Source organism: Aulonocara stuartgranti (genome assembly GCF_965226115.1).
Source record: "Aulonocara stuartgranti genome assembly, chromosome: 6".
Classification (NCBI taxonomy): Eukaryota; Metazoa; Chordata; class Actinopteri; order Cichliformes; family Cichlidae; genus Aulonocara; species Aulonocara stuartgranti.
This window is the reverse complement of record NC_138944.1, coordinates 31,066,697-31,083,843: the sequence shown is the minus strand read 5'-3', so window position 1 is coordinate 31,083,843 and position 17,147 is coordinate 31,066,697. Positions and strand designations below refer to the sequence as shown.

Below are 17,147 nucleotides of genomic sequence, written 5' to 3'. Positions count from 1 at the left end.
CTGCAGTGTAGGTCATAAACGAAGGAGCTTGGAAAGAAAAGCGGCTGGACTTCTTTACGTTTCTTGAAGACGTTTCACCTCCAGGAGCTTCTTCAATTCTAACACCCGATGGTGGAGAGTCCCAGGTCATAAACCCCGCCGCCTGTTATCCCCAAAGATTCCTTTTAAAATTATTATTAGTCCTCATCACGCTGATTTGTCTTTAAGGGATAATCATTCTCATAAGTTTTATTTTTACTATTAAAATTGGGGTGCAGCATTTTGATGACAGCTTTGATTGTCAGCTGCAGAAATAAAGTTCTTTGACGGCATTAAATAAAACCTGGCGTAAAGTCAAAGTTCTGTATTTAAATGCTGATCTGAAAACTTTAATCAGGAATTCTTTTACAGTGCATTTTGCCATACAGAATAATATTTTAAAGATATCATTTCTACAGGACTGAATAGTCCTGTACATACATCCTGTACATACCATCAGTATGTAAAAGTCCAGAGTCTCTGTGCATTATCTGAGGATCATGTACTTGTAACATTACACAAAGCAAAGGTCGCTGTTACAGTGTTCAAAAAGTGCTGTTTTTGTTCAACATCAGTGGGGGATCTATGGTGTACGCCTGAAGACGATTTCCCTCTGAGGAGGCTGCTGGTGAAGATGTTTCTGACATGATTTCTACCTCACTTGGTCAACAGAACATCTGGCACAGGATAGCGGTGAAGAAAGAGAGGGAGAAAGCGGCTCTAAACCTCTGGACCCAGGAATCCAGGCCCAGCTTGGTCCTGATGATCTCCCTCATCCATTACCCCCCTCCAGGGTAATTATAGCTATTGATAACAAAGCAGATTCTGGGTCCTGCTGTAAAATGAAAATAATAAATTGTGCTTCTATGAAACCTTTGCTGTTGTGTTTATAAGTCGAACATTTTATTTAAAGTTTTCAGGCTCCAGAGCTCTCAATCTGCAATGGATATAAAACTTTAAATCTTCAGTTTGATATCATTGTCAGTCTTATGCTAAAATCTCAAAAGACAACATTACATTTCCAGATTTAATTTTGATATTATCAGCAACTCTGGGCCTCTGTGGAGACTCAAAAATATTGTCAAACATATTGACAATGAGAGCAACACAAGTGTGTAGCATCACTAACTAGCTCACAACAAGCCTACCACAGCGCCCGTGCTAACTGTTAAACTTACAAAATCACGTTTAGCTTATATCAGTAAAAATAAAATGCATCAAATTGCTGCCAAACTAATTTTTTTCAGCCTGCTGAAATTCTTTGAACGTCTTAAATTATTAGCAGTAAAAAAAATTACCCAACTAGCAAGCTGCCTACAAAAAAATCCAAACGAGGCCAAAGTATTTTAACTGGGCTAAAAATGCAAATAATGTAACAAAAACTTTGAATGACTTAAATAACTTAATAAATTAATAATTAATCAATATTTTATTTATTTATTAATTAAAAATCCTTAATGATAATAGGTGACACGAGGTGATTTTATTGCATAATCTTATTAAAATAGATTACTATTACAGTTTTATTAGTGGAAAGATAGACGGGTTTTGTACAGAGCCGTGTTTTCTGAAGACTGCGAGAAGCAGCTAGCACAGTTTTGAAAGACATAATTTGCCATGTTTAATCCCAAAGATGTTTACTTTAATATACTGATGAGAAAAAGAAATCAAACAATGATGCAGTGGCTACAGATCAGGCTACAGACGTGATGGAGTTCTCTCTGAACAAATTAGAGTGTCTTGGACTGATGAGGATAAAACAATGAAGTAAAGCAATGCTATGTTGTCTTGTAAGCGTGAATCCTGCTCGTTTAGCAGTCTGCATAGGATAACATCCTTTAAAATCTGCATCAATTAAACTGAACTGGGCTACAGTTTCTTTATATTCAGAAACATAACATCCTATAAAGGAGAACATAGATACACTATATTGTCAAAAGTATTCACTCAGTGATCCAAATTCTTGAATTACTACATGCACATGCAAACATTTGTGAAAGAATGGCTCGCTCTCAGGAGCTCAGTGAATTCGAGCATGGTACCGTGACATGATGCCACCTGTGCAACAAATAAGGTTGTGAAATTTCCTCACTACTAAATATTCCACAGCCAACTCCTAGCGGTAGTATAACAAAGTGGAAGTGATTGGGAACCAAACCAAGACAGCCACGAAGTGGGAGGCCATGTAAAAGTGGATGCTGAGGAGTATAGTGTCCGGAGGTCGCCAGCTTTCTGCAGAGTGTGTAGACCTCCAAACTTCATGTGGCCTTCAGATCAGCTCAAGAGCAGTATGTAGAGAGCTTCATGGAAAGGGTTTCCATCCAAGCTTTACATTAACAGAATGCAGAATGCAAAGCGTTGGATGCAGTGGTGAAAATGTGAGTTTGGACCGTATTTGTCTGACTGCACTGTGCCAAGTGTAAAGTTTGGTGGAGGGAGGATTATGGTGTGGCTTTGTTTTTCAGGAGTTTGGCTCGGCACCTTAGTTCCAGTGAAATATACTCTTAATCCTTCCGCATACCAAGATATTTTGGATAATTTCATGCTTCCAGCTGATTTTGGGAACTGTTCTAACATCTCTGAGCACTAGTGGAGAAAGCTCGGTCCGATAAGACATTGAAGTTGGGTGTAGAAAACCTTGACTGGCCTCCTCATCCAACATCATTGTCTGACCTTAGAAATGTGCTTCTGGAAGAATGATCAAAATTCCCAGAAACACATTCCTAAGCCTCGTGGAAAGCCTCCCCAGAAGAGTTGAAGCTGTTATAACTTCAAAGAGTGGACTAGCATCATATTGAACACTATGGATTATGAATGTGATGTCACTTAATGTGATATGAATGCAAAGGAGGATAAGTGAATACTTTTGGGAGTATAGTGTATTTCTCTTCACTACAATGCAGACTGCATATCAACAGCGTGAAATGTGAAAAGTGACAAAACTCATTGAAAATGTTAGTGTAAGATTAGATTTCTTATCGTCTTCTTTATTTGCGATTGATTTGCAACTTTGGGTTGTTCATATTAGCAAAATGCATTTTTTTGCAAAAGCCCAAAAGTAGACACTCATAGTGTTTGTGTTATTATTCAGACTGTTGCACACTAGTTTGGTGAAATTCTCCATTTCCTCACGAACCCAAAGGTGAGGCACTTCAGGACGGGCATGCCGACGTTCATCAAAGGACGCAGGGTAAAGAGCATGCAGTACAAGGCCTGGAGAGACAGGTGTCCAGTTTCATCGCCATATTTCAGCGCTAAAATGGGTGAGTACAGCGGGCTGGTCAGATTGTGGAAATATGGATTGCTGGCTTCGATCATGCTCATTGTACGCTACAAAGAAAGATAAGACAAATGGAAAGACACCATCTGCAGTCAGACTTAAAGGATTAATCCAAAAGGAGTCAGATGGATTAGACTGAGTGAGTCATAATGACACAGTTTATGAACTTACTTTGGCAATGTGATCAGGTGTTTGTCCCAGTATCTCAAATATATCCACAGCACCAGGGAGATAGAAATTCCTGAAGTAATTCACTGTGTCGGGATCAACACCAGGCCACTCCTTCTCTTTCATGCCCTGAATCATCTTTAACTCAAATTCTGTGTGCACGGGGCCTGGCTCCAGCATTGATAATCTACGGAGAGAAAAACACACAACAAAGAACTAAACCACATGGCTTAGTTAAATAGATTAAAATGAGCTTTCACTGTTTTAAACACAAGTTTGCTCGGATTTTTGACACAACTGGATAGTTAAACTGTTTTGAATGAAAAAAGGAGGGAAAAAACCCCCAAACCAAAACATTCTTATGCTGTTCTGTTGGTTTTATCAGTTATTTGTTTAATCCCTTTTTTCAGATTGAAATTCAACTAACAAAATTTTTGGACAGTGGATTGCCATGTAAGTTTTTTTTAGAGTAAGTCATCTAACATGCCTGTTGATCCCTGAAATGTTCCTTAGCTCGGCCATTACGTTGATATTTATTGTTTTTTGTGAAATGTCTCGAGGTTATTAGACGGATCCTCTTGGGACCATAAATGTTTGGACAAAATGTCACGATAATGTTGAATATTTGTTGAACATTTCAGTTTGCACCAAAGTAGTAGTGTACCAACCAAAACAGTAACATGAAGCAGTTATTTGTATTTTTTTTTTACTTTTGCAGCTTATCCTACTTGATGCTGGAATTAGGGGGAGGCCTCTTTGATTGACAGGTATCCCAGCACAGGTACTTACAGCCTGCTAGACGGTCACTACTTCAGTGCATTAAACCGAACTTCTGCACCATGTGTGTGCTATTGGAGCCTTTTGAAGCTTTATTTAATGGATAATCTGAGTAATATTTTGATTTGCTGTTTGGTACAGGCCATCCAAGAAGTTTTTTTTTTGCAGCATTTTGTGGAGTCCAAAATCCCTGGATAATGTCACAGAGTCTACATCCATCTTTTATACTCTCTACAGGCGGGCCTACCTTGACAGATTACTACACTGAAATGTAATGTTCCTAAATCAGTTCCACCCCATGCTTTGCCTTCAAAATGTCAACAGTGTGACGGTGAAAAAACTTTCAGCTTGAGGCTTCCCAAACTAATGGAAATTCAGTGACTAATGGGTAACCTCAAAGTTTGTTTGTTCATCTTTTATTCACAGCCACTGATTACTGTCTTTTTAACAGTCAGTTGTACTCACATGACATTAAAACTCAAAAGCTGCGCAGCCAGACCCTCGCAGAAGCCCTCAAGAGCAAACTTGGAAGCTGCGTATACCTCGTTAAACGCCACCCCTGTGAAAAACAAAGCGTACATGTAACCTCACAGATCGGCTGTTCACACATGTTTTACTAATGTGTCACACATGACACATTAGTCTCTTCATATGTCCGCACTTCCATTAGCCTGCTGTCCACCCGCCTAACCGTCAAACTGAAGCTGACAGACGTGTTACTTCCCCCGCCACACCTCCTCTCCCTTCATACGTCTACGTCTGCTCACCTTGGAGTCCCATCACACTGCTGATCACTATGATGCGTCCCGCTCTCCTATTCTTCATGTCAGGCATCACCTCCTTGATCAGACGAACGAATCCATAGAAGTTGGTCTCAAAGACGTTGTTCATCTCGTCCATAGGGATGCTCTCCACTGGACCCACCAGGCTGATGCCTGCATTACTTACTGGTTTGGAGAAAAAGGATGAATTGAAGAAAAGGTGATATAGTATAGTATCAAAGTATAGTGATGCCTTCGTTGTACTCACTGAGGATGTCTATGTGTCGATCTTTGATGCTGTCGACACACTGTTTCACCGACTCGTCACTGCAGACGTCCAGTTCAGCCACAAAAACAGTTTTGCCGTACAAATCCCCAGCAGCTTTCACCAGATTATCTTTACGTTTCAGGTCACGCATCGTAGCTATTACTGCAGACAACATGGTGACAGAAAAGAGAAAAAAGACAAAAAATAATAAGCTGGGATTAATGTTCACATGTTTTGTTATCTTAGCCTCATTCTGTGATTTGTTTCATCTCTATCAGCTTTGCAAAAACAAGATTGCCACAGAAACGCGACATTTTTATTTAACCATTATTTATAGGTAATCCCACTGAGACTCAGTGTCTCATTTGTTTCTGTCATCTGTTTCAGACACACATATTAAAATTACAACAAAAGAAAGAAACAATAAATGTTTACACAGTCATATCAAAAGCAGGAACAAGTTCCCAGTGATGATTTCGCAAGGACATGGAAATGCAGTCGTGCTGAGAAGTGGCAAAAACTTTGGTTTGCTGAGTTTAGCCACTGCCACCCCATCCAGCTAGAGCCATCGTGCTATAAAGAAGACCTCCTCTGTGAAAACTGGAGAGAAACCCTGCCTCAAGCCAAAAACAAGGACGGGGCTTCTCTCTACAAACTTGAATTGGCAACTGCATGTTGCCCTTGACAAACAACTGAAGTTTTTGCAACATAATGTCACGACTTCACTCCAGCCATCAGAGATGATCATCATCTTAGCTGACAAAACACCTGATCACACTGGAACTCAGGAGCTGGAAGATCTATAAGCTCACAGAGGTTGGCTATATCCTATAGGTAAACATACAGGATAAAGTCCACACACATGGCCTTCATCCTGTGCGCACATGCCTACTTTTCATGTTTCAAACATGACTTATTTATTAGTTGTCACTTTCTAAATAGCAGAAGGGGAATCTATGCTATAGATAGCCACCATAGTAATGATAAACCTTAAGTAGCTTTCTGTGATGATGCATAGTATGCAGACTGGCATTAGCCTTGCCATGACACATCACCTGCCTGCTCCAAAAATAGCCCGGTCAGCCTTCACAGCCTCGTCCGTGAGATCCTTGAATAAAGCAATTATTACACTAACTGTGGCTGGCTTCCTCTTTTTACCTGTTGTCTGATGTTTTAAGAGAGACTAAGGTCGAAATTGGCAACACAGACATCTACACAGCATCATGTAGCGAGCTAGGAGAGTGTTTCCTTTCACTGCAAAATGCAGTTTCTGTCCTTAATGTTGGAGCAATACCCTGAGCACCACTGACAATCACTGACCGCTTCGAAGTCCATAATCTTTCTAGTTACATTTTTCATCCTCTGAACAAGTAATTCTTGGCTATGGTTCTAGAGGTAGAGCAGGACATGTAATCTGAAGGTTGGTGATTTGATCTCTCACTGCTCTGGATGCCAAAGTCTACTTTTGAGTTTCCCAATACATTAATCACTGTGTGATTGAGTGAATGTGACATGTTGTATGAAGCACTCTAAGTGCTCGATCAAATTGGAAAAGTGCTATATACGAACCAGTTCATTTACCATTTAACATAAGATAAGACAAGATAGCCTTTAATAGTCCCACAGTTAAGAAATTTGCTTTGTTACAGCAGCAGAGTATAAGTATGCATTTTTCCCATGCTATGATATCATTGTTTATGACTGTTTAATAGTATCAAAAGACACAGAGAGGCATTAATATGACTAGCAGGAGAAATGGAACAGTAGAAAGGCAGCATTACATACATATATAATTAGCTGTGACTGGGTGATGTAATGATTTTTAACACAGGCCGTGTGTTCCTACAGTTTGGTATTGGATGTAACAGAGAGGGCGTAGGAGGCAGCCTTTGAAGGAGTGCACGCAGCTTTGATTTGGATTAGATCTGGTCTGATGCTGCAGAGTCTTAGTTTCTCTGGCAAAACTCGACGCGCTGTATTTCAGTGCAGACTGGCAAAAAATTGCTTCTCATGCTGGCGCACATGTCTGTAACAAGCTGTGCAAGTACTGGAGATCTGTTTTGTAGAGCTAACAGGTTTTTTGGCGATAACCTGAGAAAATGACAGCAGTTCTCTTCAGGAAATATATATGATATATGTGGCAGAATATGAGGACATGAACCATTTCCTTTAAATATCCTCAAATCATTGGTATTTGCACCTCCGCTTTTGCATTTCTGAAGCAAAGAGCTCCAAAGAAGGTCAACTTTGACCTCCAGGTTCTACATTGAGTAAAAATTTCAGCCAATAGCTTTGTAAGAGACTTATTTGTTTTTTAAGAGTGTTGCATTACAAACACGATCATTTTACAACTTAACAACACTAAAAAAAGACAGTAGAGGATAAAGCTCCTGTGATAAATTATATTAGTTTTTAATTATTTCACTGAACTTTGTCTGTTTCCCTATGTCTTATAACACAACTGTAGCCTGTTCTCGTGCCAGACCAGTTAAAATCTAATATATAGGTATCATCTACCTTCCTCACTCATGTACCCACCGTGATAGCGCTGCTTTTCATCCTCGGCCAGCATTACGGCAATCCTCAGGCCGATGCCGGAGGAACAGCCTGTGATCAGCACCACTTTCTGCCCATGTCTCTCCATGGCTCTGCTCAAACTGATACTAGCAGACAAGCAGCTCAGCAGGATGAGTGATACTTTCAGATGAAAGCCATTATAAGAGGATAAACTCAGAAAGGGAGTCACATGGACAGGCCACACACCACACAATGCATGAAGACTGGGATTATCCAACAGCTTTGCAGGCATAATATAACTGTTAAAACTGAAAAAAAGGACAGTAGCATGTGGAAGAACCATACACAACCACAGCAGCCTGTCACCTCATCATTGCAACTACTACTGTCTCATTCTTCAACCAGCATTTGTCACATCACCCAGTACGGTTGTTTTGGTCACTCTGGCACAAACAGGTTGTGATCCCATAAGTGTTCAGTGGGGTTGAGGTCACTCCGTTCCGTCCTCTCCAATCCCAAATTCTGGAGGCAGTCTCTGAAAAACCCCACTGTGTGTGAGCAGGTTTTTGTCATCTTAGAGGACAGAGTTGAGTCTCAGACTGTGGAGATATGGGATTGCCACTGGTTGCCATCTCATCTTGATATTTCTCTGCACTGAGATTGCTTCCAGTAAAGATGAGCCCTATTTTTCCAGTGAGGGAGATGCTGCCACACACTGTCACACTGCCTCCACCAAAAGCTGTTATTCTATCAGTGCAGCAATCAGCATAGTGTTCTCTGTGTCTTCTCCACACTTCGACCCCATGATCCAGCAGAATCTGGACTCATCACTGAACGTAACGTTCCTCCACAGCTTCAGGTTCCAGTGCACATGTTGGTGACACCAGTGTAAACGGGCCTGACAGTGAAGGGCAGTTATGGCAGGCCTCCTGACAGCTCTATGAGACCAGAGATTAGCTGTGTGCAGTCTGTTCTGGATTGTCTGGTTTTCTCTTTGTCCTGGAAACCTTCACTGCAAATCTGTAAAAGACTGCCTACAGTTCCTAAGTGCTGACAAGTTGAGGAATTGGTCTTCTTGGCACGCCCACTTTGTGGCGTGTGTCTCACATCCATTATATGGAACCTGGCCTTCAGTTTGGAGATTCAAAAAATGCTGTAGCTTGGCTTTGCAGAACACCATTTTCAGGTTACCCTGTGGCATGAGCCATGTCCAGATCAGTCACATGTGTCTGTGCCATGTGTCTGCGTGGAGCAGACACCAACTGTAGCAGGGTTCTGCTGCTGGTGTCAGTCAGGAGCCTGAATGTCAGCACCTGGGGTACCAGAAGTTCAAACAAAAGTCAACAGCAGAACAAGCTTTTTGGTACTGGCAGAGAAGTTTGGCAAGTTCTTCATGGGCGCAACTCAGATACTCAACTTTGCTGCTCAACCCACAAATGCATTTTTCTAATAAATGTGACACCATTTTAGGGGAAATAAAAAGACTTTCCAATGGTGTAATTTTTGTTGCTAAGAAGCATTGTTACAACAAAGAAATAATCCACCAAACACAAGTTTTTGTACTTTTTGTGTTAAGTTTAGATGTCAGCTTGTGTAGACCTCCACCAAGAAATTTGGCGACTCCCAGTGGTCAACATGATTACTTTCAATAGATAAACTTAAATTACTGAAATGTAATCAAAATATAAAGGGCAGTGTTGCGCTAGCAGCACAAAGGATAAAAATAGTATAATCTACAATAAAAACAACTTTGACAAAAGTACCAATTGTCCATACTGAAGGCCTTATATGTGAGGCAGTGCAAAATGTTATATACAGTAAACTGAAAAAAAGGCCATGTTGGATTTATTTGATTCAATAGTGGACATTGGTTGCACACAAATGTTTTGCTTTGGCAGAAACTTAAACAACTGAGTTAAATCAACACAACTTTTTCATATTCAGTAAACCTGTGCATTTTGTGTTCATAAAACGCGATTGAAACATGTTTAAATGAAGTAAGTTGAGCTCTTGGAATATTTTAATCCTTCACAATTTTGTCATTTTATTTCAACACTATTCAATAACTTTTACCCCAATACTACTTGGTCACTTAAGTACGACATGTTGTCTTCATATTACATAATGTTCAACAAAGTCTAGAGTCTGGTTACCATGAAAACTGAATGGATCTACAACTTCCTCCTATCTTTATCCTGGTTGCAGGGGGGTTGGGAAATAACCCTGAAGTGATAGTTACAAGGCAGGGTACACCCTGGACAGCTCACAAGTCTATCGCAAACCACTATTTGCGCTTACATTGACAGGTAATTTAGAATCACCAGTTAACCCTAACAACTGCACGACTTTTAACTGTGGGAAGAAACCAGAATACCCAGAGAGAACCCAGTGCAAACTAGCCAGATTGTGGATTTGAACCGAGGACCTTCTTACTGTGAAGCAACAGCACTAACCACCATGCTACCAATCCAGACTTAACAAAAGTAGGAAAGCTATGATTTCAAGGCTTGATGCAGAATTTTTTTGTATGTTTTTGTCCTTGACAGGTTAATCCACAATAAATAGCAATAGCATGCACGTGGTGTGTGTGTAGTTGTCTGCCTCTTATAACTCCAGTGATTTTCCTGCAGTTTGACATCTCGCGTGATCTTGTGAATTTCATGAGTTCAGAAACTAAGCACTCTTACTAGATTGTATCATGTCAACAAGAACAAATTAAGTTGTTGAATTTCACACAGATCCTTCATGATTTAATTACGTTCATAGAAACATGAAATTATTGTGTTCAAATTACAAGTTAGACTTTTTTAATGTAACAACCACCCAATTTACCTTTTACGGTATACCAAAAAAAGTAGAGGCGACTGCTCAACTTGACTGAGATGGATGCCTTCCTGAAACCATGATCCAAAGCGCGTGAGACTGAAATCCCGTGCAGTGTCGTAGTAAGTTATTGACTGCACTCGAACATGATATGAACAATTTAATCTAGCCTCTCTGCATATCATGTAGTTTCTACACTATATACTTAGCTTTAAAGCATGAGGCACTTGTGTTAAATACACGCAAGATGCTTATGTAAATCCAAAAGCTGGCCAATCCCTTTTTTTCAGTGTAAAGAGAATTCTAGCAAATAGTGTAAATGGCATTAATAAATGTACACCACTAATCTAAGAAGAACAGCAAAAATGTTTGATACAAAAATTTGTAAATGTGTGTGGAAACTGTGGAAGCCTGACAGGTGTGTTTACCTGTCACAAAAAGGAGAGCACGGAGTGTTTTTTAGAGAATGGTATGAATGATTTCCTGATGCGTTCTTCATGGCAGAGAGGGTAAAGAAGGAGAAGGAGCTCAGCCCCCTCTGTAGTGAGGAGTTGTGGGGGGAGATGGGTTATTCATTGTGACTACTCCAGATTTCAGTTGAGGTTCCAGCTGTGCATTAAGTTGTTGAGTCTGATCAATTTACTTTAGCTTTTGTTCTAAGACAAAGAAATAAGACCATTAACACAATGGTGTGGATTCTTTTTTATTTTGGAGCACAAACATATACACACACGCACTTCAACACAAGACAGTAGCTTCCAGTCATACATTTAAGACAACCTACCTGAAGCAGGAGGTACAGGGACTTGGGAAATATGCCTGGAATCTATTCTCTTCTCCAGAAAATCAGCATGCATGTGTGCCAGAATCCAATTGAGTCTTGTTGCCAAAACAGTGCTGTTACTTGAAGAGCTCCTAATAATTATGACTAATAATATCACAAGTGCCTTTAAATATGAGATCATTTCCCTCTGAGAGTCTGATCATAAGCAACGTGCCGAAAATTGTGCTTACAAAGGAAATAATTGCTCTTTCCTTCTGATACTTTGTAATTCTCTGAGATAACTTACAGTATGTTGCCAAAAGTGTTTCTGTAGAAATAAAATAGAATAAAACTGAATTTATTTTAAGCCCAATCACAAAAACTGTAATGGGATTCCAGATTTGTGGAAAACCTGCAGCCAGATCACTCCATAAATAATAACAATAATAACAATAATACTAATTATAGTAGAAAATCACCCTTGTGCACTTTTTATGACAATATCCGTTGAAATTTGGTCAAAAATTTGCATGCACATACACAAAAAAAAGGAAAGGAAAAATACACATCTTTTAGACATAACAAATGCAAATGAAGCATGTGTGTGCGCATGTGCGGAGTTCGCAGTCTGTTAGACTTCTTCATTCATAAACTTCTTGTACTCCCAGTGAGCTGCTTTAACTTTTGATAAGTTTCTGCAGAAATCAGGGAGCCTATTTTTCTTTTATCGTGCACATGTGAGAAGGCTATGGTGTGCGTCTGAAGAGAGCGTGGGGTGGGCAAAGACAGACAGGCACTGGAATTTGGAATCTGCAGCGGCATATTTTTATTAGTTGGGCAGCACCGCTGTCCTGTCCTAGCATGCTGTGTATGTGTGCCTTCAGAGGGGGGGAGCAGTCAGTGCAAAGTGGCACACTCGTGTTTGTAAAAGAGAGCAGTTCCCCCCCCCCCCCCCCCGTAGGTTATTATTAATATTAAAGTCTAATAACAAAAAAGTGTGCATGTGCTCGTGCGTGCCATCGCTGTATTGCAATCTGTGCTCGTGCACGCAGGGCACACAGGCGCGCCAAATCACAGAGACATCACATAATCCCTAAATCACTCATCCAGTATTGATGCTAAGAGTGACACGCGCAGTAATTATGGTTTGAGCACAGCCCCACGAGCCTAGAAGGAGTCTCCGGGGAGGCAGGGAGGGAGGGGTCGCCCTGCAGAGGAGGAGAGGGGAGGGAGGGGAGAGAAAGTGAGGAAAGTTCTCTGCGGGTGAAGTTAGAAACACCTTCCCCCAGATCAAGGGGCTCTTCATCACCGGTCTGCCGTTTTCATCCGTCCACCCAGAAGTCAAAGAGCAAAGAGAGCGGTGTGCGGGCTCCTGGGTATCACCTGTAATCAGCTGAGTCCGCTTTTATGCATGCGCGCTCTTAATTACAGCTGCGCATTAAGACGCACGGGCGCTGCCAGACTGTTGAAGCTCTCTGGTGCAGAGTCAGAGCCGTGTCCAGAGGAGCGAAGAGCAGCCGCGACGGAAGTGTTTCATTAATAAATTCATGATGGATCGATGGAGCCAAGTGCGCCTGACGTGGCTGCTGTTGCTGCTCGTCGCCTCGCTGCACACCTCAGGAGCAGGTAGGATGAAGCATCCACGCTTGTTTATTAGTTTATCTTGTGTTAATAACTGATCCTCTAACTTCAGTTACCCAATTAAACGATGTATAAAAAAGTTGAATTGGATCCTCCCTCCTTATCTCTCCTCCTCTAACCTTGTCACATAACTTGTCACCGCCTGCCCTCCAAGTCTCATGAGCCAAGTCTGAGTGTCCTTTTTAGCCCATCCTCGATCCTGTTTTCATGCATTTACAGAAAATGCACCGTCAGCCACTTGTTTGGTTCAAAACTTCCTAAAACTCTTATCCATAAATACGTCTTCTAGTCATTTTCTTTGGCCTCCTTTTGAGGTATGATGTCATTCCTCTGTGTTATGCAGACCTAAGGCTTATTGAACTGAATCACCTTTCTCGATCCCACTGCACATTTGCTAGACATTGGTAAGATGTCGGCCTATATGTCCAGACTTGTTAGTCCATACCTGCTGCATCTGTCTGTTCTCTCATAGCACAGCTTACGGGGTGTTTAGCCCATACAGCTGGGTAATGAGGAACAGACTGAGGCAAATTAAAGTGAGCTGTACTGAACTTAAACTGGAGATCCTTGCAGCAGCTCCTGGAGCTGCACCAGAACCATATGTGGAGGACTTTAACTGTCCAGGGCTTTTAGAGCCCAGGGTGGACGATGTTCATCACCAGCACAAGCTCAAGTGAGCTTCTTTTTATTTTACAGAATGAGAAAAGCCTCCAACAGTCCATTTTATGGTTACTGACATCATACAGCTCCTCTGAGGAACTCAGTGAAGTGCAAAGAAATAGTTTGTTTTAACCTGCTAAGCCAAGACTGACTGAACCTTAGTCAAGTGAGGCCACATACTTTCCCGTGGCTTCTTAAAACTTGTGAAAACAAGTTTTTTTGCTCAGTAACACAGTCCTGCTTCAAAATGAATTTTTGACCTTTAAGTCATTAGCCAACAATTCACCTCAGTGTGTCTTTAGGTGTTTTGGAACATTTTTCTTTGAGCGCTTGAACGGCTTTTTGTTCACTTTAGCTTAAAGACATGAGGACATCATCACCTGTGTTTGAGCTTCATTCTTAAATCTGGAAATGGCACTTATAACAAAACAAGTCCAGTGTTGGATATTGGATAAAGATCATGTAAACTAAGGGAACAGCTGCAGATGAGCTAATTTAGTCAGTCACACTTTAAAGTGCTTCTCAGGGACATAAAATGCTTCAGAAAATGAAGGATAGGCTTAAAAAAGTCCAGGCTGAACTGTGTTCTTCATCTTCTAACTGTTCTTGTTTTCCTCATTTAATGATGGTTTCATTTGAAATCCCCCCAGGAGTAGCGAGCAGGTGACTTGGCAAACACTCCACCATGTTGTCTTCACGTGCTCCGTCTGGGAAGATGCTGAGAAAGCATAAAACTATTTGTGTTATGTCTCAATAACCTTTAATAGCATCTGCCTTTGTGTTGGAGATTAAGAAAAAACTTACGATGCCATATTTCAAGGTTCATTATCCTCCATCGCAGTGTAAAGTAGTAACACACACATACTCACATACCTTATCTGTGAAGGTCATTTCTAAGCTGACTAATGTAACCTCTGGACCAGAAGGTCATCTCAGGTCAAACTCAGGTTATAAACCTGACCTGGAGGCATCTTGAGCGTGTCTCAAGATGTTCTTGTAAATAAGAGTTTATTAGAAAATATCCCACTGAAGCGAAGAGAAACACAGATTCACAAAGAGTGAAAACACATGAACAAACACTCTTTTGTTTACCTCATCAGCTCTTTTCCAATTAACGAACAAACTCTTGTATTTTTTAACAGCCTTTGGTCACTCTTGATATTTTTCTCATGGTAGGAAAAGGTCACGCACCTGGCTGTCCAACAGGTTTTGTTTAAATTATGAGCTCAGACCTCAGAGCAGCGTGGCCTGAGGTGTTTCTGACGCCTACCCTTCCTCACTGTGTAACTGATAACTATCAGCCTGACACAGTCTGTTTAGCCATTTTTTCAGTTTGAGGTTTTGCTGTTACAGTCTGACTGACTTACACCACTGACATAACCTATGGGAATGCAACAGATTCACCCTTTTCTCAGCATCAGTTATTAAGGAGTAGGCAGACACAGGTGGTACTGAGCACCTTAGTAAAGGCTCTGCTTTCAGAAGTAAACCTTGGATAAACTGAGCAACACCTGGGTTTACCTTCTGTTTCATGTTAAAATGACTGCTGGTGAAAGATGTTATACTTATAAGGGCTGGGAGTGTCAGTGTGGGGGTCAGCCTGCCCTGTTAGACTGAAACACTTTGGCAACTAGTGGATGAATTAGAGTTAGAGTATTATCTTTGTACTAACTGGTAATACCTGAACTTCTTATCTGGCACTAGATGTGAGTTTATATTTATCCAACTTTGTTTTTTTAAATGCCTTGTTGTTTAGCGCTCACAGGCAAATATCGGGATAAGACGATGAGGATTGACTGTATCGTTCTGCCTTACCTTAAAGAGAATCTGCCATGCAAGACTCCACGAAGAAATCCCTGAAAACATTCACTCAATCTCTCAATAACTAAATGCAGAGTTTTCCTCCATCTGTACTCAGTTAATGCCGTATATATCCTCAGGAGAAAATTATGTTCACTTTGTTTAAGATCAAAGCAAAATGTCTGGATGGATTGCCATGAAATCTGTACAGACATTTTCTATTCAATGAACACTGCTGATTTCAGGATGATGTGTGACAGCAAAGATAGTCTGGAACTGAATTTTGGTCCAGTGTGCAACGTCTGATGTGGAAAGTTGAAACTGGTATTACGCAAACAGAAAGACACATTAAGACCCTAATTTAAAAGGTTAATGACTTTTAATACTTGTTTTACACAGAAAAAAGTTGTTTTGGAGGAAAAGTATTTCCTCCAAAACAAGAAGGATATATGTATATGTGTATGACTTTAATAATAACAAAACCAAGACATTTTCATCGGTCTCTGCTGTGCTTTGTCTTTAGCTAAATGTTAGCATGACTAAGGTAATTACAATTAGTGCATGAAGGGGAACCAGTCCCCAAAAAGCAAAACAAAAGAATCCACATGAGTATGCTTGATATGTCAAAACAGAAAAATTACTCAGATGGAAAAGTCATTCTCAACCATTTTCATCTACTTATACAATTAAAGCTTGTCCCAGCTGTCATAAAACAAAAGGTTGGGCTCACTCCTATCAGTGCACTGAATCGCCAATACAGAGAGACAGGGAAGCTTTCACACTCACGTGCACACCTACAACCAATTTTTGAACCACCAGTTAACCTAACATGCATGTCTTTGGACTGTGGGAGGATGCCAGAGGGTGCCCACACAGGAACAGGGAGAACATGCAAACATCACACAGAAAGCCCACAGCTGGCTTGTGTTTTCTAACTCAGGACTTTCTTTCTGTGAGGTGACAGCAGCAACCACTGTCCCAAACAACACAATGCTAAGGAAACACAGGAATTTACATGCACTCAAAATATGAAGACTTTAAAGGCCCTACATTAATACAAGAAAAAAAAAAGCTTTTAGTTAAACTCGTTTAGTTCAAATCAGCTGATGCCTGGGTATTTTACTGCCCGGCTGTGTAAACCGTCTGGGTAACTGGTTGTATAAAAAGTTTCTAAAAGGACCCCAAGAAACACGTGTTGAACCACTGGTGATTTCAGGCTTTTATTTTGAAATATCAGACAAAGCACTTTAAAATGAAGGATGCATGTACAGGATTAACCTTTGAGCCAGCTGCGAGCCGTGGTCAAGTGATAAAATACAGAAAAATTATGAGATCGATTCCTTCTTTTTTCTGGGACAGCAGCTCTCCAGTGAATGCATTCAACTTATAATCTGACACGAGGAATCATATTTATTTCTCTATTATCTGTTTTTGTTTTTTTTTTAATAAAATCATGCTTTGATGTTAAGGTGCTGATAGATTTTTCACCATTTGTATATTTTTTTTATGACTCTGGCACAGCTTTAATTTTTTCCATGTTTAAAAATATGCTCACCCTTTGTTCTCCAAAATCAAAGCTACCATATGATGCAACAGCCAACAATAATAGGGGCCAGAGCCACATAAAGCAACAAGTATCGGCCCGAGAAGAGCCGGAGCCCTGCGACTGAC

General features: G+C 40.6%; 2 protein-coding genes across 2 annotated transcripts in view; one reads left to right on the top strand and one right to left on the bottom strand.

Moving 5' to 3' along the window:
• Positions 1–1,638: 1,638 nt before the first annotated feature.
• Positions 1,639–7,943, bottom strand: LOC309707800 (retinol dehydrogenase 8-like). Its single transcript, XM_082535341.1, has 6 exons — positions 7,811–7,943; positions 5,273–5,434; positions 5,011–5,190; positions 4,709–4,802; positions 3,470–3,653; positions 1,639–3,348 (listed from the first exon to the last, which is right to left on the bottom strand). The coding sequence occupies exons 1-6, from the start codon at positions 7,914–7,916 to the stop codon at positions 3,121–3,123; spliced, it is 954 nt and encodes a 317-aa protein (XP_082391467.1). The 5' UTR covers positions 7,917–7,943; the 3' UTR covers positions 1,639–3,120.
• A 4,676-nt stretch (positions 7,944–12,619) lies between these two features.
• Positions 12,620–17,147, top strand: part of LOC309709391 (uncharacterized protein) — a 47,359-nt gene continuing 42,831 nt past the window's right edge. Inside the window, exon 1 of the mRNA XM_082537996.1 lies at positions 12,620–13,001. Within this exon, the coding sequence (XP_082394122.1) occupies positions 12,923–13,001 (79 nt within the window). The 5' untranslated portion in view covers positions 12,620–12,922. The remainder of the gene's footprint in view (positions 13,002–17,147) is intronic.